The sequence below is a fragment of the Biomphalaria glabrata genome, chromosome 4, assembly GCF_947242115.1.
Source record: "Biomphalaria glabrata chromosome 4, xgBioGlab47.1, whole genome shotgun sequence".
Classification (NCBI taxonomy): Eukaryota; Metazoa; Mollusca; class Gastropoda; family Planorbidae; genus Biomphalaria; species Biomphalaria glabrata.
The window spans coordinates 39,094,373-39,116,004 of record NC_074714.1 but is presented as its reverse complement, the minus strand read 5'-3'; the positions used below and the strand labels follow the sequence as shown (position 1 = coordinate 39,116,004).

Genomic DNA, 21,632 nt, shown 5'->3' with positions numbered 1-21,632 from the left:
GACCAAAAAGTTATGAGCCACAATGTTCTGGCTTTCATTACGCTCACAGACCTATGTTGTTTTTAGCCACGAGAAATTCTGCATTCCTCATTAATTTTTGGACTCGAAGACAAGCCTTATTATATATAGATCTATATGTCTCTGATTTGAATATATTAGGCCTATGTCGACATTTTAAGAGTTCTGGGCTAAGCACAAACAAGTAGATCTAATTTATGGCGTCATTTCGGTCTTAATGGTCAATTTTTGTTTAAAGCGAGGAAGTCTATGTAGATCAGCGGTTCTCAACCTTTTATGCTCGGCGACCCCTTTTTACAGTCCCCCACTCTGCCGCGACCCCCCTCCCCCCCACACACACATATACAGCAAAAGAAGAATAGACAATAACAATCCATATTGTCGATGGTCTTAATCGACCCCCAAAGGGGTCGCGACGTACAGGTTGAGAACCCCTGGTGTAGATAGATGTAGATTAAACTTTTTTTTTTGCAGTAGACAACACAAATGCAAAGGTCTTAAAACCTATTAAAGTGTTTTCGAAAAAAAAAGTCTGTTGCGCCAACCACCTTTCAGCTCATCAAAACGCGCTGCCTTTTAGGCTTTGGCATACGGTCGTCCCCCATACGGGCTATGAGCATTAGCAGCCCCTCTAAAGACTAGCTTAGGCGCCTGATTGCTGTAACTGACATTGAAGAGAGCAGCTAGCGGCTTCCAAATGAGACAACTGGAGATTTCATGTGTCAATCTTGTCATGCATGTTAATCAATGACTTACACTCTGCTAAGTCGTTGGTTTTAGTGGCTGATTTAGGCAACCCATTCCATTCTCTAATGGCACTAGGGAAGAAGGAGCACTTGTACAAATTTGATCTAGAGTATGGAATAAGAAATGTGCTTATATCGTTGTGTCTTTATGAGTATTTCATTAGGTTTTGTTTTTCTATTTGTAAGTTTAGTGTTTTATGTATTATATCATACTAGCTACTTGACATAAAAAAAATAAAAATTTAGATCTTCCCATTTTCAAAGCAAAACTTAAGTGTTAGATATAAAAGTCCGAGGTCTAGAATTTGTCTATGTCTTCTTACTTTATAATAAAATTAAAGAAAAGTACGTCCTACCCGTATGTATGTGCTTTAAATATCTAGTCGTGTATGTTGATTAGATATTTAAAAATTTCCTGGCAATCAAGCAACCCGCTCCGCGCTCTAATTTAAGGAGCCGTTTTGACGTTATTTACTAATAAGTAGGCCTAATAATAATTGCTAATGAAATAAGCATATGGAATAAGAAATGTGCCTTTTATAACTACAAGATTTTTTTTTTCAATTTGTTTTTATTTAGATTTTTTTAAATTATATAATTATAATTAGAAAAATTAAATTAAATTAAAATAAAAAAAAAAGAACAGGGTCCGACTATATCGGACGGGCTGCCAACGAACGCCCATTCACGGGTGCGATCCCACTACTGCGCGACACGGAGACTTTTGCCTGCTGGGTTTCCCCCCTGAGCCGGTGCGTCTCTCCTTAGTCAACCTGGAGATCTCGGGCTCCCCCAAGATCACCATATTGATGCCGGGCTTAGTGCGGACACCCGATCGACATGGCACGCCCGAAGGCAGAACCCCCGCCCTCAAGCCGTCCTCCTATTCAAGCCTCCAAGTAGCTGGATTACAGGAGCACGCCACAACTCCCGGCGAGCAAAGTTGAAGAATTAATGGTTATATACTTATACTCGTAAACTAGTACCTTATTTGGTCTCATTTTGAATGTAAAAATTAGTCTTGATTAAATGTAACACCTTCTACATGTTAATTTTATCGAATAAGCGGTTAAATGTAAGATTTAATGTCCATACTTAGACGATGTTTCATTTTTTTTCAAGCCTCGTTTTAAAAATAGGTTGGCAAGGGAGTGTACTGTGATATCAAAATGTATTGCTACTGAGCGCAGTGCACTCTCTTTGTTTTCCCAGGAAAAGAAAATGAAAATTGTATACTAATACTAGTCTTTGGGAGTGTATCAACAAAAGATTTTCATTAAGTGCTAATGTTTTAGGAATGTTTGAATATTCTAGAAAAAATATAGATATAGTGAAGATTAATATATAAATACCGAATAAATTTGTCCTAAAATAACTAGATGTAAATTGTAATGTAGATTATATATAGATCTACAGGTATGCGGGAATACCCGGAAAAGTATGAATCAAAACAGACTGAACTTATTGAAGGGATGAGTGATTATATCTATAAATACTATATCTAGATTCTACTTACTACTATGAAAAAGTACAGCCGTTTCCAGAAAATATATTAGTCACACTTAGTTTAACATAAAATAATTTATTGTATAGGCCTAGATCTAAACAACGCACATTCGAACGCCCTATTCACAATATACGTCTTTGAAATATAGGCCTACAATTTACATATATTAATTTATCTGTCTTTAACATATGTTATAGGCCTATATGTATAGCTAGGGGACAGTGATGCTGAGAGAGTAATTGTAGGAAATTGAGTGCGATACCACTGAGGTAGCTGTAAAATAAATAATAAAATTATTAAAATAAATAATTTCTAGAAAAAAAAAAGGAGCGCATTATATATATAGGCAGTCTCTTTTTGGTGAGCTAAAAACTGGTCGACCTGGTTGCATGCGGCCTCAGAACGAGACAGCTGGAGGTCACTCACGAAGGCCGCGGGATACACATTTGAGACCAAAATAAAATCTGCGCCGAGGACAAACGCAGACGCCGAAAAGAAAATATGAATCGACCACCTGCGGACAATGGTTATGCTTGCCCTGGTTGTGGCATTCCCGTGGCTGCGCAGTCCCAGCTGTGACCTACATATTTTGCCACAACCAGGTCGACCAGTTTTTAGCTCACCAAAAAGAGACTGCCTATATATATAATGCGCTCCTTTTTTTTTCTAGAAATTATTTATTTTAATAATTTTATTATTTATTTTACAGCTACCTCAATGGTATCGCACTCAATTTCCTACAATTACTCTCTCAGCATCACTGTCCCCTGGCTATACATATAGGCCTATAACATATGTTAAAGACAAATAAATTAATATATGTAAATTGTAGGCCTATATTTCAAAGACGTATAGCCTAGGTCTTAATTTCCATGGTTGCAAAAAGAAATTTAGGCCTATTGTGTGTGTGCGTTTATTGAGTTATAACAAACATAGTCACACTTATTTAAGGAGAGAGATACATTGATTTAAAAAAAAAAAAAGAAATTTTGATAAAAAAAATTATAAAGTTTATTTCACAATGAATTCAAGTAGGCCTAAAACAATTTTTCTTCTAACAACAAACGACATATCAAAAACAACTGTAACAAATAGCTATAGGCCTACGTATGTACACCAATAGTTGTCAAATATTTCGTAATTAAGTCTACCGTTTAGGCCTAATAATGGTGTGAGATAAATTATAAATAGGCCTGCACTCATCCTTAATCTTCGGAATTGAAGAGCATTGCCATTATTATTATACCGAGTAGCGAAATCAAAACTTTATACATGGTAGCCTACATATAGTCTCAGTTTTTATTAAAGGGCCTTATATATGGACCAATAGGCCTACACATTTTAAATATTTAGTAACTTTATAAGTCCATTTGACTAGAATTGAAGCATTTTTATAATAAACTAGCTGATTAGCTACATTGATTTTTTAAAGCGTAGGCCTACATTTTTATTTTAATCTTCAATGGAGCGGCTTGTTCCTTCCTCCTTGAAACATATTGATTTTATATTTTATCGACTTTGTTCAAATTTAGGACTATCACTGTAGTTTTTCTTTGCCAATATTAATAGTAGGCCTAATAATAATAACAGTAATAATAATAATCATTATAATAATAATAACATGGCTAAAAGCAGAAGGCTTTTTTACATCAATACAGGACAGAGTAATTAGGAAAAAAAATACGATAAGGATATCCTAAAACTCAGAGTTATTGACAAATGCCGAAAATGTGGAAATGTGGGTGAGTCTATTGAACACATAATGGCAGGATGTTTAGCCTTATCAGAATCTGGCTACCTAAGTCGCCATAACCAAGTTGCATTAATGTATCAACTATCAACACTTGGCTTTAAGCGTTTATGGAAGTCAGAGCCGGTCCAACAGATTGCGGGGCCCTATGCGAAACGGATTTCGCGGGGCCCAGTCTGGGTAGGGATAATGATAATAAGTGTAATTAAGATTTTGTATTAGAAACGGAATTCGTCTTTGCATTTTATTCATACCGGTACTTTGCTTAGTACAAAATCACTGTCAATTTAACTTTACGAGCCATCTACAGTAGATAGTAGTTTTCCAACAAAAAAGTCGACAAACATTCAGATCTGCCTTTTAGATTTACTTTCGACAGCAAAATATCGCTTTTTTTTTTCTAGATAGATTTAGATCTATATTTATATGCCAGTGACTATTAAAGTAAATTAAGTATTTGAACTTCTTGTTTTGGTTAAAATTCGCCTTGTTATTACATTTTTAATAAATGAAAGCTGACAATGCCTTTTTTTTAATCGCGAGTAGGATAGGCGTTTTCCATATTGAATGACACCACGAAATGACAATTTTGTCTGTTTTTAAGGAGATTTGCATGAGTTTTCAGAAAATTTTAATAATTCCAGGACATTTTCATGACTTAGGCCTATATTTTGCAATTAATAATTTTAATTAATAATAAGTTAAAATGGTTTAATTTAATAATTTACTCCCGGCCCTGATGGAAGTTATCTAGAATAACAATACATCATTGTTATATCAACCGAGAGGATAATACAACTGACCTCACAGATACCTTCAATGCCTTGAACATTCCTAAGAAGATTATCGTTGTCTGCTCAGAACCGAGTTTAGTGGAGAGGTGTCGTTGCGGCCCTATGCTTTCTGGGAGTACACATGATTAAGTAAGTAAGTAAGTAAGTAAGTAAGTAAGTAAGCATTTGTTTCTCTTTAAATAGACTCGACCCTGGCAGTGCCAGAGAATGAATACTTGTTCGCGGAAATCAGAAGCTGGCGACACTTAGGCAGTTGGCAACACACAGTGCTACACCCTCGAAGAGCCTGCGAACCCGGCACTTGCCCCTCCTTTGGAAACATCTGCTGCATATTTGGGCTACGTCGTTCCTACCATAACTAATACCCACGCATTCATGACTCATAATCGCTTTGAAGGAGGCCATAGTCATCCCTCCTCCCAGTGACATAAGTGGCTCTTGTGCTACGGATCAGAAGAATTTTTAAAACTATAAATATAGTTAAATAAGAACCGTTTTACAAATTAAGCATTCAATATTGTTGAAAAATATCTAGACACTCAACAGCAATAAGTAAAAAGAGAGAGAGGCACTTTTTATAATCATTATTTTGATGGTCAAGATGTGAATGGTTGGGTCTGAGCTCTTGACTGGAGATATTTGGTTCAAATCATATCATCAACTTACAACGGTCTAAAAGGAAAGGACGACCAGGTTAAAAAATTTTTTTAATTTTTGTTCATTCCATGAAAAGTGGGATAAATAACAACATCAATAGATGTCTTGAGATAGTAAACACACTAGCATATTCTATTTTGGTGTTTAGGCAGATGATCTTATACACACAGTTTGATTCTTTTATTTAAATTAGAGTTGTTAAACACAGTGGCATATTCTATTTTGATGTTTAGCCTGGAGATGTGAGACACTATCTATTTTGATGTTTAGCCTGGAGATGTGAGACACAATCTATTTTGATGTTTAGCCTGGAGATGTGAGACACAATCTATTTTTATGTTTAGACTGGAGATGTGAGACACAATCTATTTTGATGTTTAGACTGGAGATGTGAGAAACAATCTATTTTGATGTTTAGACTGGAGATGTGAGACACAATCTATTTTGATGTTTAGACTGGAGATGTGAGACACAATCTATTTTGATGTTTAGACCCACTCATGTCAGTTTCTAGCTAAAAGCATCTCGTCAGCTTTTTACAATTCATCACCATCTGACCTGGGAAAGGTGGGCATTGCTTCTGCCTGAGCATGTGGTCCCGGAGTCGAAGGAAGAATTTCGATTTCATTAATTCCAATGAAAATCTGGCATTTGTAAGTACGTCAAAAATACGACAGATTGTTATGCTGTCAACACAATGTCGTAGTAGCCTAAATTGTATCACAACAGCTATACAGACTTAGTTCTTGTAAAGATTCAAACTTTAAATCGATCACGACTGATGCAACAATTTCAGGTCAAAACACACACACACACATCTCTTTCTTAAGCTAATTTCAGCAAGTATTCTCCAAACTGGTTTCCTGTTTCTGCTGGCAATCGATGACCATAAACTCGTTGTCCTGTTTGACTTTGATCAGTCGGATAAACCTGAGTAAAAAAAAATACAAGCAAATTATACAATAATTTTTTAAAAAGGAAAGAACTGCACATTTACAGCCATATACCTCAATACTTAAAGATTTATTTTCCCTTTTCTATATTAAATACAATTCGTTAATTAACACTAATTAATTGGTTGTTTTTCTATTGATTCACAATGAATAATTGTTCAAAGTTTAAACTAAATCCTAGAATGGGAAGTAGCCATTCCAGTGGGAGAAATAACGTGTACCAGACAGACAGAGTGAGTTGATAGAAGCTATGAAAAAATGCAGAATTACAATTAATCATTAGTCATTATGGTTGTTTTAAAAGAAAGGTGTCTATACTGAAACTATCCAGGATATGTTAATATTGACTGACTGCACTCGATACGGTAAAGGCAAGGCTTGACTTGTAACCAGTAATTCGCCTCTGGCTGTTTCATTTCTGAGACACCTTACCAAAGATTTAAAAGTGCGGTTAGGAAAATCCACGTCATTGTGGTTCTTGCCAAGAGCACAAAACTATTTGGGGTAGTTTGATAATTTTCAAAGATATTCGCTGGTCGAGCCTTGGGGAAAAACCGACATTCAAGTTACTTGTTTTTCCCGCTAAGACAATACCACGCAGTGGCGTAGCTAGTTTAGAGGAAGGGGGTCCAAATTTGAAAATCCCTCCAGGCCCTCACTTGAGGGTCACCCAAATGAGTGTCCGAAATTTGTTTTTACGTTAAATATAATCGCCATTATCTCATGTCATGAGGTCGACTGTACTAATGCAGAGGCGCCTAAAGAGGTCGAGCTCCCCCTCCCCCCGGGGCCCCCAAATCCCTAGCTACGCCACTGATACAACGTGATTCTTTATCATCTTCTCATTCTCTTTTTATTTTATATATAAATATAGGCCCCAAAGGTTTATTAAATTCTTTTGGCAAATATGTTTTGAAAAAAAATTAACCTCGACATACCTCGACAGTTGTTCGAATTCAACAGATATATCATAATGAATAGACGGGTACAGGTTTTTCCGAAAGTCAACACACTGGAATGCCCTACCAGTTTCTTTGAAGATCAAATCAGAAAGAAACATTCAAGTAGAAACTTATAAAGTTTTTTTTTTGTTTTTTGAAGTCAATTTGAATATTGTTTATTGTTAAACGAGTTTACTTAGAGGTCTATTAGTCTAGTAGGCCTACTTAAGTCATGTAAACTAAAGCAGTTATGGTAATAAGTACTAATAACTCTGCCCTGCGCACTGCCTTCCTTCACTGTATTGCGCACCATTTAGAACGGGTCTAGAACACGCTGTTGAGAAAGATACGCCTCCTCCCTTCTTCAAAGTATTAATTAAGGAGACTAAATGTAGTGAACAGGAGAAAGGTGTCCTTCGTCCTGCACGACAACTGGCGTGTCGACATGGTGAAACACTGGATAAAGGCTGGGCAGAAAAGACAGGTGAACTGAAGAACTAGACCCTTTCTGCGAACCCTTGGCTTGACAGTCACTATCTGCGTTTGTCAGTAGAAATAAAACACCCATAACATATTCCTGTTTACTTTCGTTTGATTCCTAGTTAGTAATGAGGTGACATATTTTCAAACTATTTTTGTGAGTTTAAAAATATACAAGGACGCAGTCATTAACAATGTTAATTATTCTAAGCTATCTAAACTGTCAATAGTTAGTCGTTTGCTTTGAAATGAAAACCTATCAGATTTATAAATGACATCTATTTGTTTACCAAGTCATAATAAATTTTAGCTAGGGGTCAAACTAAAACTTTTTATCGACTGCATTGGGAGGTACGTACATAAAGGTGAAACGATTCGAGTCACCAATTACCAAATTTTAAAACAATCAAACATAAGAATATTCATAACTTGTGAATAACTTTTTATTTCTGATGGTTTTTTTTCTATTTTAAGTGACGAAAGAAAAAAACTTCTATGCAATATTCTATTTATCATTCTTGACATAAGATATACGATGTGTGATGTTTGGCTGAGTGACAAGAGTCGCTTGCCTACTTATCGAATGGGCTCGAGTTTGAGTTGAGTTGAGTTTTGAATTTAGGCACATCGGCATAATTTAGGCCATGTCATGCCCGTAATTCTTTTAAGGATCACTCTCCCTTTATATAACAAAGGCTAAATTCTATACAGTTAAATCATTACAAACAAGGTCGAGCAGAGTTATGTTTACAGGTATTTGAATAATGCACAGATTCTTAAAAACACTTCGGTAGATTGATTTAATAGGGAACTATGGAATTCAATGTGCCGATGTATGATTAGTTATTGTGTTTGAAGTGCTTTATAAATTGTTTAAACTTTAATTGCGAATTACTTTTACTTTGGTGTCGAGGCCGTTCGTGCCTATAATAAGACGGTGCGCAAATATTTATGATTAGGCCAATGGATTCATTAAAACTTGTTCATGTTTGCAAAGAAATGTTTTAGTTAGTGTATTGCTGTAAGCCATTGACATTAGCGGTGTCAAGTTTTTTTTTTCATCTTGACGTGATATAGAAAATTTTTATTCATAAAACTTTCTAGCCAAAATTAATTTTTCGATAATGAACATTTTTCAAACCGATATTACTGTCGACTTAGGGTTATCCCCTTCTGACCAATGAGTCACGAATTTTTTTCTTATGTATATATATGGACCTTGTAATTTTAAAGAAAATCGTTAGAGACGTTTTCGAAATGTGTGTATATATATATATACAATTAGAAATAACTAACAACACAAAAGCAACCCGATCGTTCATTTTCGTAATTACAAAAATATTCCCAAAATGACTTCATTATAAAATTATTCATACATACACGAATAGCTCACTTAAGAGTACAGGCTTTGAAACATTTTCATATTTTCAATGAACACATTTATCCCCTTGCAAGAACCCGTTTGGGCTACTATAGGGCCCGGGCGCAAAGGGGTTCTTTGCGCAATGTTGCTACGCCACTGAAAGATGAAGAGGACAATATGATTGCAGTGATTTAGCGATATATTCTAAATTAAGATGGTTAATTGAAGAGTCCAAAAACAAAATTAAGGGATACAATTGGAAACAGTCACTGTAATGAATGATGCCAGTATTTGAACAAGTAAAAGATTTAAAAATCCTTTTAAAAAAAACGTATCTAAAGGAGAAGAACTCCGTCCTTAAAACCATATATACCAAAAATGTACAAGTTATTTCCCTTATTCAATATCAAACAATAAGTACAATTAATTAGTTATTTTTGTTTATTGAGTCATGTTTATTTAGGTACAAGTACAACAAATAATTGTTTGAAGTATGAACTTGATCAGAAAATGCGTAAGAAATAGCGTTAACATCTATTTAAGGGGACTAAACCCAATAAATTTAGCCATATATTTGAATAATAAAGTATTGGATTCCCTTCTTGCTATTAAACAAAGTAATTAATTACCAATAATTGGTAACTGTTTTTATTGACTCATGTCTTGTCTATGTCAATAAATAATTGTGCAAAGTTTCAACTTCATCCGAAATTGGGTGTGGGAGAAGTGTACACACTTTTTTACCAGACAGACTGACAGTGTCTATTGATATAAGCTTTGTAAAAATTATGGTCATTTATTAAAAGATTTAAAGTACAAAGATAGTCAATTGTTTTAACATAATATTATTTTCTTTAATAATAATATTTAATAATAGTAATAATCATAACAAATAGAACATCAATGATGATGATATTTTTTTTTAAATATAATAACATTACTCTGTTAAATTCGATTTATACGGCCCACAGAGTAGGGCATCTCTTTGGTGAAAACAAAAAGATTTGCAATGTGAAAGGGAAAAGGACTCAAGCTTCTTACTCTCGAACTGCTAAAGACTTACCCATTTAGGAGGTCACTGTAGCCCTGGCGCAACTGGTTGTTCATCAAGCCATAGAGTAGCCAGTTAATGCTACTGTTCAGAATGGATGTGCACGTGCAGGCCACGTGGGCTGACGACGTCCAGCTGTTGTCTATGTCTAGAAGGAGGGACATCATGTATGGTGTCATGAAAACCGCCAGGCACACGAAGACTGCGAACAGAGACTTCATCAGGTTGATATCTGTCTTGGACACTCCACGCTCTGGAATAGATAAAGTAAATAATAATTTTATTTATAAAGCGCTGTTAACAAACGAAATGTAGGCTCAAGGCGCTGTAATAACATTACAAACACAAACACGAAGGCTAAAATGACAATTAATCTAAAAAAGTTTTAAACAGATAGGTCTTAATGTTCTTCATAAAAGTGGTGTAGCATGTCTGTCTGAGGTCCGTGCACTGAAAGAGCCCGCAGACCGTAGCTTTGAGGGAGAAACGTGGCACCACTAAAAGCGTTGACTCCAATAGCGCAGGGCTCTCTGGGGGAAATATGGAGTAATCAGTTCGCTAAGGTACAAGGGCATCTCATTGTTATATGTACACTGATGACAAAGTGTGGCGACCTTGTAATCGATTCTCGCTTTCACGCAAAGCCAAAGGAGCATGCGCAAGAGGCATATAGGAAAGTCTCGCAGTTCACCATTTAAAGACTAATGGATCATTAAGCAAGACAAGAAGGGCTTCTCTTCCCGTCGTGTCCCCCTTCAAGAAAGAGGCATTTTGAGGTAACATCTGTAATACAGGTCAAATGATAGGGTCGGCAGTCCTCCCACATACAGTCACACCACTTGCACTTTTGCAGATGGAGGTGATCAAGCAAGATATACGCCTTGGAGTTTTCGTAGAGACTATTCCCGGTTCTATCTCTCATCCTTCGTGACACTCCAAGATGGCTATAGAGTCCTATCCTCGCTAAGCCAGCAGCATACAGGGCACTGATAGGTTGGATCTGGTACAGATCTGCCCGCTTCTTTTCTCAGCATTTTTTAAGTGTGCGATCTGCGTACTTTCCTGATGGCTGATCTCCTTGCCTTATAAAAGATTCGGTTAGTGTATTGAGGATGGAACCTACCAAATCATGTACTTCCCTGTGCATACATCTTAGTGAATGCTTTTCTCAGAGAACTTTGAGTTAGATGTGAACATGTCTTACGTGGATATCTTAAAACGCTGAGGCATTTGCCTCCCAGATTCGTTCCTCTATAGCTTGTATAGTTGACTCTTTAGAAAACATTCTATTTAAATAGAAAAACGAATGAAAAATGACTTCAAGTTATTTTTTTCTTGAACATGTTTCGGATGTGTGTGTAAATGTTGTGTGTAAATGTGTGTGTAGACAAATGAGGGGAAAAGTCCAGTTTCGAGTATCCACGTTCTTACATGTTTTCTGTAAATTGTCAAAACGTCATGAGTAGAGCCTTTCAGGTGCTCTTAAAGCCTTCGTAAATAAAAAGTCGGCAAATGTTCATGCATGCGCATTGAGTCTTCAAACTCGTTTAAGTATAATAAAAAAAACAACAAAAAAAAAAAAAAACAACACCCCATTCAAGTCCAGTGGGGGAATTTCCGCTAAAGTCATATGTAATAAAAGAACTTTGTTTTTCGGCATTCGAAACTAGTTTCTTGATTACACGACTTATTAAACAAAGTCTAATGTCTAGACATGTTTTTTTTTTTAAACTTATAACGGTCGAACCAAAGGTTTCTTTTTAGTGTAAACAATTAATTTGTTTTCTCAAGGATATACTTAACACATAAACATAGATTTAGCATTGCTTGAATTAGATCATTGTATGTAGTAGTAGTATTTTCTATAGTATTATTTCACCCTTTAATTTTAAGCATTTTTACAGAATTATCAAATGTTTAATTTTTCTTACAATTGAAACAGTGATGAACACTAAGAGTTTGCAATGAGAAAATGGTTCCATGTTCCGCCTACGTATAAGTTTATGTTTAAAGTATATGTAGACATTGTCTTCTTTTCAATAGCCAGGATTGGAGGTTGGGTTTACTGCAGGTACCGTTCTTGATGGGCTAGGGTCAGCCTAGGGTTAACCTCCACGTACGTGGTCGCACACACATCCATGCATTCCTAATGTCACTTCTGTTAAAACCGTAGGGATTTCTGTTTTTAGTGTCAAATATGTGAGGGTTTCATATTTAGGAATGTGTTTACAATGCAGTGCTTATTTTTCCTTTGTGTATATGTAATGGCATAAAGAGAATCGCTTGACGGGGAAATATAAAATGTCTCCACTTCTTTTTCTTTCTTTTAATGAAATCCTTCAAAAATTAATTCAATAATTCACACTACAGCACTACTTGACATCTAGTCTTACAAAACCACTGAAATAATAAATTCACAACGTAATATCACTTAAATATAATGATCGACTGAGCTACTTTTCTATCTTCTTAACTTAAACTTTACTTTCACTAATAATAATTTTCAAAGATGCAAACTACTCAAAGTCGCTTAAAGACTTATGGACCCGCAACAATTCTAGGAACAGTTCAATTCAGAGACTTGCTACAACTCAAGGACCTCGACTAACTCACTTTCGCCCAATTTATACCTTTTTAAATCGTCTTTTCTAGAATTCTAGAAACTTCTGTTCCAAATATTTCTCTTAGAATTCTAGAAACTTTTGTTCCAAACATTTCTCTTAGAATTCTAGAAACTTCTGTTCCAAACATTTCTCTTAGAATTCTAGAAACTTCTGTTCCAAACATTTCTCTTATAATTCTAGAAACTTCTGTTCCAAATATTTCTCTTAGCTATGACTTTCTAGAAACACGTTTGCGACATTTTTTCTGACTTCTTTCTCTAATTGGTTAATTAAATTAACACGTGCTTACTCCTGTGACTATTTGGTCTGACCCCGTTTCTATAAGAATGATGTAACAGTATCGATTCGTGACAAATACCAGCCCCAACAACAGCTTATGGACAGTTTCTTATATTACTCTATTGATAGAATAACGCTCCTTACGAAAAATAGAGATTAGATTTTTTTCCTTTTTCTAAGTGGGCCTTAAGATTGGAAGGCGTATTCAGAAGGCCATTTTGTACTTCTGTTATTACTAGGCTCATTAGCAATGCCCTGATGAAAATCATTGAACATTGTTACATCTTTCTATTCTATCTAGCTCTATAGAAACTACATAAGTTTCTCACCAAGTGTCCATGAGTTCAGCTTTAATAACAAAACACTAATAAATGGATCATGACGAACACAACAACTGTATTACTCTTGCTAGCATATATCACACACTGGCCTCTGGCCTTGTCTAAACTTAAAACTTCCGGTCATTCGGGGGTACATTTCAAATGAAATAGATTATAGACACATTCATCTGTGACAATATTGTCATTATCCCAACCTTGCTTGACGCCATGAAACCAACTGTATGAAACATTTTCTTTTTCTTCCTCTTCGTTCTCATTTTTATGTTAGAGGATTCAGACGAGTAGTTTTATATCTGAAATAAACTGCGCATTGGTTTCCAGGTGAGGCAGCTCTCCATATAGTTTTTCTTCTCTAGCAGTGTTGAGAAGCATATATCTTGTTAGTGCGTCTCGATAGAGTGCATCTTTGATTTGAAAAATGATCAGTGCAGTTTAACATTGTTTTTAAAAATATTTTATGGATTTACATTTTTTAAAGTCAAATCAGTTATCACGTGACATGAAACCACTTTTTTTTTTTTTTACAAACATCATGCCCCTGCAATGAAACAGATTTACAATGTTGTCATTAAGGATGTTCTTACATAAAAAAAGCTTAAGGGACAATTAGGTTACTTGTCTAATGACTGAAGTGGGAAAAAGGTGAGGGGGGGGGAGGAAAATTACTTAAGAAAAAGTCACGCAGAAGGCTTGAATGCGCCAGGTGTAGAGGAAATTTTGAAGACGTCCAAGTTAAGGGGACACCAATAAAACAATTACAGGTCAATGTCGCAATGTTTAGAATGTAGCCGAGTCATAATAAAACAAAAATTATAAATTGATTTGGAAATTATTTTTTTATTCCTTTTATTAAATGTTCATACCCCCCCCCCCCAAACCTAAGTAATTGAAGTTTTCGACAAAGCCAACAATTAATCAGTCAAGGTTAACAAATATGGAAAAGCAACTAAGTGAATCGGTTTCAGTTGATTATTTTGTCAATGAAAAGATTCGACAACTTCATGAAGCGAGGATGGAGGATGGAACCTGAACCAGGACACGAATCTCAAAAGCCGCTCTAACGATTTTTCAAGAAAAGTTGAGTAAATAATTACTAGCTCGTTGGCCACATTGGCAAAACTCTAGTTAAACCGGTATAATTTTTCAAACTAAAAAAAATATTTTTTTAATTTGGCTAGAGAACTAGGTTTAGATCTAGATCCAACAACGGTTTTGAAAGGACTATCGCGTTCTTGAAAGAACTATCACGTTCGGGAATTTCCGCATGTAAGCCATTATTGATTCAAGACTTAAATAAATTAAAGTTAAATTTTAAAGTTTTCGCATCGTCTTCTAAGTCTAGATCTAAAGACCTATCATTGGAACATTGTAACGTGTAGTAGATCTATTGTAATAAAGTAATAAAATAAAGTAACACTGTATACTACAGAGAAACATAAAACAAGACTTTATTAAGCTAGAACGACACCTGAACTGATGAAAGATATATAGACAATAACACACTTTAGAAACCATTGCCGTGAACACATTCCCACGACGTTACACAAACATAAGAAAAACATAAACCAGTGTCAACTATTTCACCACATTCATCCCTCCTAGGGTGAAAATAGCAAGCAACGTAATATAATAGGCCGTAGTAGGCCTATAACTAAATAACAAAAATACTGGTATCTGTAGTACAACATATCAACAAATAGTGTCAACATTCAACAAATACTACTTTCTGTTGTAAATAATAGTAAATAGTGTGACAAGTAAATTAACACTAGTATATTCAATATAAATAGTACAATAGATAAACAACACTGGACTGTAGTTCGGTCTAGTTTTTCTCTCCCTTAAGTTACTTTGTTATTACGCGGTTGACTACCCTGTTCTACGGTTTCAGAGTCAGGAGTGAGTTCCTGAGTGCCCAGTAAAAAAAAAAAAAAAGTAAAGTTCCCCTTTCAGACCTTGTGGTCTATAGGGCAAATGACGTAAAGTTCATCTGTTTCTGTGGCCTACGGTTAACGAGGGTATCATGTTACCAGCACAACGACCAACCGCCTTAACTTTTCATCAACTAATTTCAGGTACCCATTAGAGCTGGATGGACTTAGATGCGCCCAAAGATCCCGAAATTAAAAAATCCCAGTCTTCACCAGGATACGAAAGGGCTGGGGAGGGGGGGGCAAGATTACATGATCATAAGATGCTGGGGATCTTCGAACAAAAAGGTCGGCGAAGAGTCAATCTCTCATTGACAGAAATTATTTCTTGTGGTCACGTGTCTCAGGGCCCTTCTGCACGACTCTTTAATTGACGCTCACTAAGGACGCAACCAAATGTTGGCATTTTCAAAACCAATTTTAACAATTACAATTTTGTTAAGTTAATTATCCAACCCTGTTCTAATTATGTACCCATTCTTGGAAAAAACTTGTCACACGCGAGAGCGATGGTACACACTGACCCTGACCACCGTGAGATCAGATCGATGCTGCCCTGACCGGTCTCGTGGTTGATCGCAAGCGAAACGGCTATAGGCTAGCCAGCTTCCTAGTTCGTGTGGTGCGCCTGCCATTATGACGTCTTTACAACGAATTCTCCGCCCTGCTATTTATAGACTTGAGGATGAAGAAATTACTACTCAACTTTCAACACTTTAACTACTTCTGTAACAACAAACGAAAGCACTTAAATAATGCGAGTAGGTCAAGCTGTGGGTCACTGCCCTATATAGCAATATTTTTATTTTCTGTGGAAAACAAAAGGCATTCTTAAACATGTACATTTTAATTCACTTTTTCTTTAAACACTAGAGCTAAACTTTTAACGATTTTTCATCTCTTTTTTCTAGAGTTAAACTATGGACAGAGAATAGTTTAAAGAGCAGAACTGGAAAAATAATTTGAAACAGATAAACCATTCTTTATGTGAATATGAGAGATAAAGAGAGAAAAAAAAGAGAGACAAAAAAAAAAGAGAGATAAAGAGAAACGAAGAAGGACGTTTTGGCGCAGCCGTTTTGAAGCGAAGGTCGTTTTGGCGCATGTACGTTTAGGCTCGAAATGTTTTGGTCACATTATTTACATTCATTGTATTATTTCCTTAAAAAGAATGATAAATGTCTATATTTGTATGAGTGTTTGTGTTAAGACGATTTTTTCATGTACAGAACAAGAGATACTTTTGTCCGTTATTTTTGGTCTTGAAGTTTGTTATTTTAATTATTGTTAGATCACTAATATTACACAAGACCAGACAGCCATCCATGCTTCACAGTAAGCGTGTATGAAATAGTCAAAGTTATTTTTAAAATTTCGGGGGGGGGGGGTATATTGCAATAGTACATATAAGACAGGCAGTACAAAAACCACCTCTTACTGCATCTGTCATAATAACGTAGATCTGTGAGAATATAGAAAGGGAGATTGTGAATGTCCCATCCACGTAAAGCTTTTTCATTTGACTGCTTCAACTGCCATTTGATTCTCTACCGAATAGTAAAAATATTTTATCGTCATTTTCTCTCGAGTCATACAAAATAAACTATTCTTTCAGCTCAAGTGAAACTATATAGTTCTGGTAATCTAATGGAATAGTCAAAGTTGACCTATGTTCAGGCTGTGGAGGAGCTCCTTGAATTTCACTTCTTCTCCGCTGAATTACTTTACGCAAAGCGTCTTTCTTGGGCAATTTCGCATGCACTGCTGCTAAAGTTCCCTGTAGATCGCTATTTATGATACAAGATGGGATCTCTGTGGAAGAAGCAGCTCTCTTTTTGATTGTTGTGAAAATAGAGGTAGCCTGAAGTTGTGCATCATCACATCCATGGATGTGCTGGCCTTGTTGATTTAGAACAAGTTCGTTGTTTACAGCATCTGTGTGGAGACGAGCTCTACATTCATTTTTAAGTTCACAACACCAGAACTTCTTAGAGTGGTCTGCACTAGACCTATCAAAAACAGAGAGATATCCTTCAAGCGAAATTTTGACTTTTCCTCGCTTCGACTGTTTGACTGCCACCAGGTTTTCAGTTAAAAATATAATAGTATGAAATGGCGAAAGTTTTGCCAGTCTGTGCAAGAAGCGAAATGTGCCCGAAAGTGAGGGGGCGGGATAGGTGTCATAGGTATTGACCAGTCGAAAGGAGATGATCGCCAGACGCATAACGCCAACGAGCAGTGCTCGGTGCAGGTCTTGTCTTCATATGTTTGACTTTACCTACGTCAAGGGGAGATGTATCACCCAAATCACCCTTACCCAATTTTTAGAGATACATCTTTTAAAAGTATCTTAGCTTGTTCGGATATTAAACTGATGTCAATTCTTTTTTTTTAAATGTCATCCACCGCGCTTAGCAGAAATCATATATAGTTAAAGGGGAGGGGGAAGCATGTCATTACCATTCAGGAATCTGACTTACATATTCATAAAAACAAAACAAAACAAAATTCGCTGGATGGTGTTAGAATTCATATTATACATACAATATTATACTAGAGTGAAATAAATTATTGTTATAAAAGCTACGCGGTTATTAAATTATCTTTAAATTATATCTCGCACCAAAACGTCACGTACCGAAAGAAAAAGATAGAAAAAAAAAAAAGCCGGGATATATGCGAGTGAGAGAAAATGAGACAATGTGTGTGATATCAAGAGAAAGATAGTGTTATAAATGTGGTGGCGACGTGGGTAGGTATAATCGTGTGTTTCATCAACTTACACGTGTCGCGGTCAAAACTGACAGTGAGTAAGGGCGACGCTTCAGGACAGATTTGTGATCTGAACACTACTCTTACAACTCACTCGTGATATGGTCATGATCATCTCGAAAGAACTGGCATTCAAGGAGGCCTACTGGGACCTTATAAAAAGAGCCAGTGCTGTAGCAAGGTATCCGTGGGCCCGGGTTCAAGAATATGTGGTGGGCCCGCTGTCCAGGCGGGTTTACAAGTTATCTAGGAGTTTGCTAACTTGACCGGGTTCCCCCACCTCAACAGGCTAATGTAATAACCAACGAGCAACAGCATATCAAGTTGAATAAATAACACACCTCACACACGCACACTCCGTTACGGCATTATGGTACAACTCCAGTCACGGCTCCAAGGGCGAACTCAAGACTAGACTCTTCCTCATAGCCCCAAGACTAACACCCGTTAAAACGAGGAAACAGTGAAACTGTAAACTGTAGCGTTAACAGCTCTGCAGCTAAAAAGCTCTCTCTGCTACAAAGACAATACGGGAACTAAGCGTGACATAAACACACACACAATATTCTTGACAACAAAACACGCCCAATACAAACTACTTCCTAGACATTAAAACACAACTATTAAACAAGAATAGAAAACTTCACGCGCGCACGACACCAATGAGACAAATTTAGTGTGTGCATAGTACTATATTATACAATAATAATAGTCTGTATATATCTGTATATTCACCGAAAGACATTCCAATGCAAGCACTGGCGGATCCAGAACTTTTGAGTGGGGGGGGGGGCGATTTTTTTCCAAACCCTAACCCTAATGCCCAGTAAACCCTAACCCTATGCATTAATATATATATATATATATATATATATATATATATATATATATATATATATATATATATATATATATATATATATATATATATGAGAATTTTTAAAAAGCAGCATTTCTCAACCTTTGGTGAAAAACAAAACAACTGAGGCAGTGCTATAAGGTTTTCAAGGGGGTTCGGGGCGAAGCCCCGCCGCCAAAAGCGTTTTCTTGCTTTTTTCACTGCAGAAAAGTATTCTCCTGACATTTACAGCTCATTATTCATCAATGGAGTTCGGGGCTAAGCCCTGCCGCCAAAAGCGTTTTCTTGCATTCTTCACTGTAGAAACGCATTCTCCTGACATTTACAGCTCATTATTCATCAATGGAGTTCGGGGCTAAGCCCCGCCGCCAAAAGCGTTTTCTTGCATTCTTCACTGTAGAAACGCATTTTCCTGACATCTACAACTCATTATTCATCAATGGAGTTCGGGGCTAAGCCCCGCCTCCAAAAGCGTTTTCTTGCATTTTTCACTGTAGAAACGCGTTCTCCTGACATCTACAACTCATTATTCATCAATGGAGTTCGGGGCTAAGCCCCGCCGCCCAAAGCGTTTTCTTGCATTTTTCACTGTAAAAACGCATTCTCCTGACATCTACAGCTCATTATTCATCAATGGAGTTCGGGGCTAAGCCCCGCCGCCAAAAGAGTTTTCTTGCATACTTCACAGAAGAAACGTATTCTCCTGACCTAAAACTCATTATTTATACTTTTAAAAAGGACCTTTTGAATAATGTTGTACTTGAAAAATATTCTTATATGAATTTATAGGCCCTTAATACATTGCAAAATTCCGATTTGTTCCTTGAAAAGATAAGATACCCCTCATATTTAGATTTTGGCTTTGAGGATCTCCGCCGAAAAAAAAATTCTTCGATAAATAATATTCAATAAAATCAAAGTATAAATTGTGAGTTATAGTCCCAAATTTATTTAACTAGAAAAATATCAGATTGAGTAAAGTTTAGAAAAAGGCGACTATGAAAAAATGATTTGGGTTTAGAACTCATCTCAATCGTGACTCTTATACTGAAAAATTTCGTTTGAATTCTAATTTTTTTAATGCAAAGTCTTTCTTAAAATAGTTATGATAGATTCATGTGAAATTACATAAACTCTGTCTGGAAATGGTAGGGGCGGTAGAGTGAAAACGATTAATCCTCGCTCGTTTAATAATTTCTGCTAAAGACTGCATTTGGCATTAAAGAATATGGGTGTGGCGACTCGATATAAGAATTTAATTTATAGTATATATAAATTATATTAGTGACAGATGTTTTTGTTTTGTAATTTCCTAACTGTAATACAAAAAGAAAAAGTATTTGTTTGTCCGATGGGGGAATGGCGATTGCATGAATCGCCCCTCCCACCTGGTACAACCCTTTTTCATTTAAATTTTACTAATAAAATTTGAGATTACAGTGTAGTACGACATAATATACAATGAGTTCACATATCAATATGTAGTTTATATTATATAGATATTCAACTAATTTTGTTCACAAACTAGGATTCTCCATAAAAATAGGACCGCCCTCCCCACTCAGAGGGCTAGAGTGGGGAGGGCAGTACATGCAATTTCCCCCTCCCCCAACCTCACCGAAACGGCCAAGATACAAGAAGGCGAGCGACATAATATAAATCTATATATTAATTCAACTAATTTTGTTCACAAACTATGATTTCTCCATTAAAGTAGGACCGCCCCCCCCCCTCAAAAGGTTTAGGTGGGAAGGGCAGTAGAGATAAATTGGCAAACAGGGAACGACATAATACAAAGATCGGTTAAAATATCAAAAACAAGTTTTAATCACATAGATATTTAATTGATTCTGTTAGCAAGCTGTGATTTCTACAAAGAAATTGGACCGCCCCCCCCATAAACTTTCGAGTGGGGGGGGGGCGGGATTGATACCATCGCCCCCTCCCGACTCCACCAAATCGGCCAACATACTAGAGGGGGGGCGAAATAATCTAAAAATAGGTTGAAATATAAATAATTAGTATATATTATTAACATAAGTAATGAATTCGTATACAAATTGTGTGAATTCTATACTAAAATTCGTCTGCCCCCCCTGAATCCGCCAGTGAATGCAAGTCGTGTACCTCTTGTTTATAGAAGTAATGAAATAATGCTGTCTCCTACATTATTACGCCGTACAAGTTATAGAGTGCAGTCGTTACAAGAACACAATGGACCTCATTCACCAATCGTAAACAAACAACATTTAGCCACGTGGTGCTCTATCTCTTCTATATAATTTACGATTTCATGTTTGATTCATGATGGTTGTCACGTGACAGTTTTTTTTCCGTTGTTTATCAATAAGATCACGTGACTAAATGTTGTTTGTTTACGATTGATGAATGAGGTCCATTAGTACTTCTGTCCTTAAATGTGTTGTTCATGTGACGCAGTTTTCTCGTGTTGCAGCAGCCTAACTATTACAAGCGTCAAGTGATTAATTGTCTCCTTTTAACAGATTGCAGATACTCACTAGAGAGAATTTTTGTAGATAAAGCACTCAATGAGTTTAGGAACTCT

At 36.2% G+C, this 21,632-nt stretch overlaps 1 protein-coding gene across 1 annotated transcript in view; it reads right to left on the bottom strand.

The window, feature by feature from the left end:
- Positions 1-3,264: 3,264 nt before the first annotated feature.
- LOC129925848 (G-protein coupled receptor 84-like) overlaps positions 3,265-21,632 on the bottom strand; it is a 48,797-nt gene continuing 30,429 nt past the window's right edge. Inside the window, exons 2-3 of the mRNA XM_056026954.1 lie at positions 10,273-10,513; positions 3,265-6,402 (exon numbers count right to left, since the gene is read on the bottom strand). Of these exons, the coding sequence (XP_055882929.1) occupies positions 6,309-6,402; positions 10,273-10,513 (335 nt within the window). The 3' untranslated portion in view covers positions 3,265-6,308. The remainder of the gene's footprint in view (positions 6,403-10,272; positions 10,514-21,632) is intronic.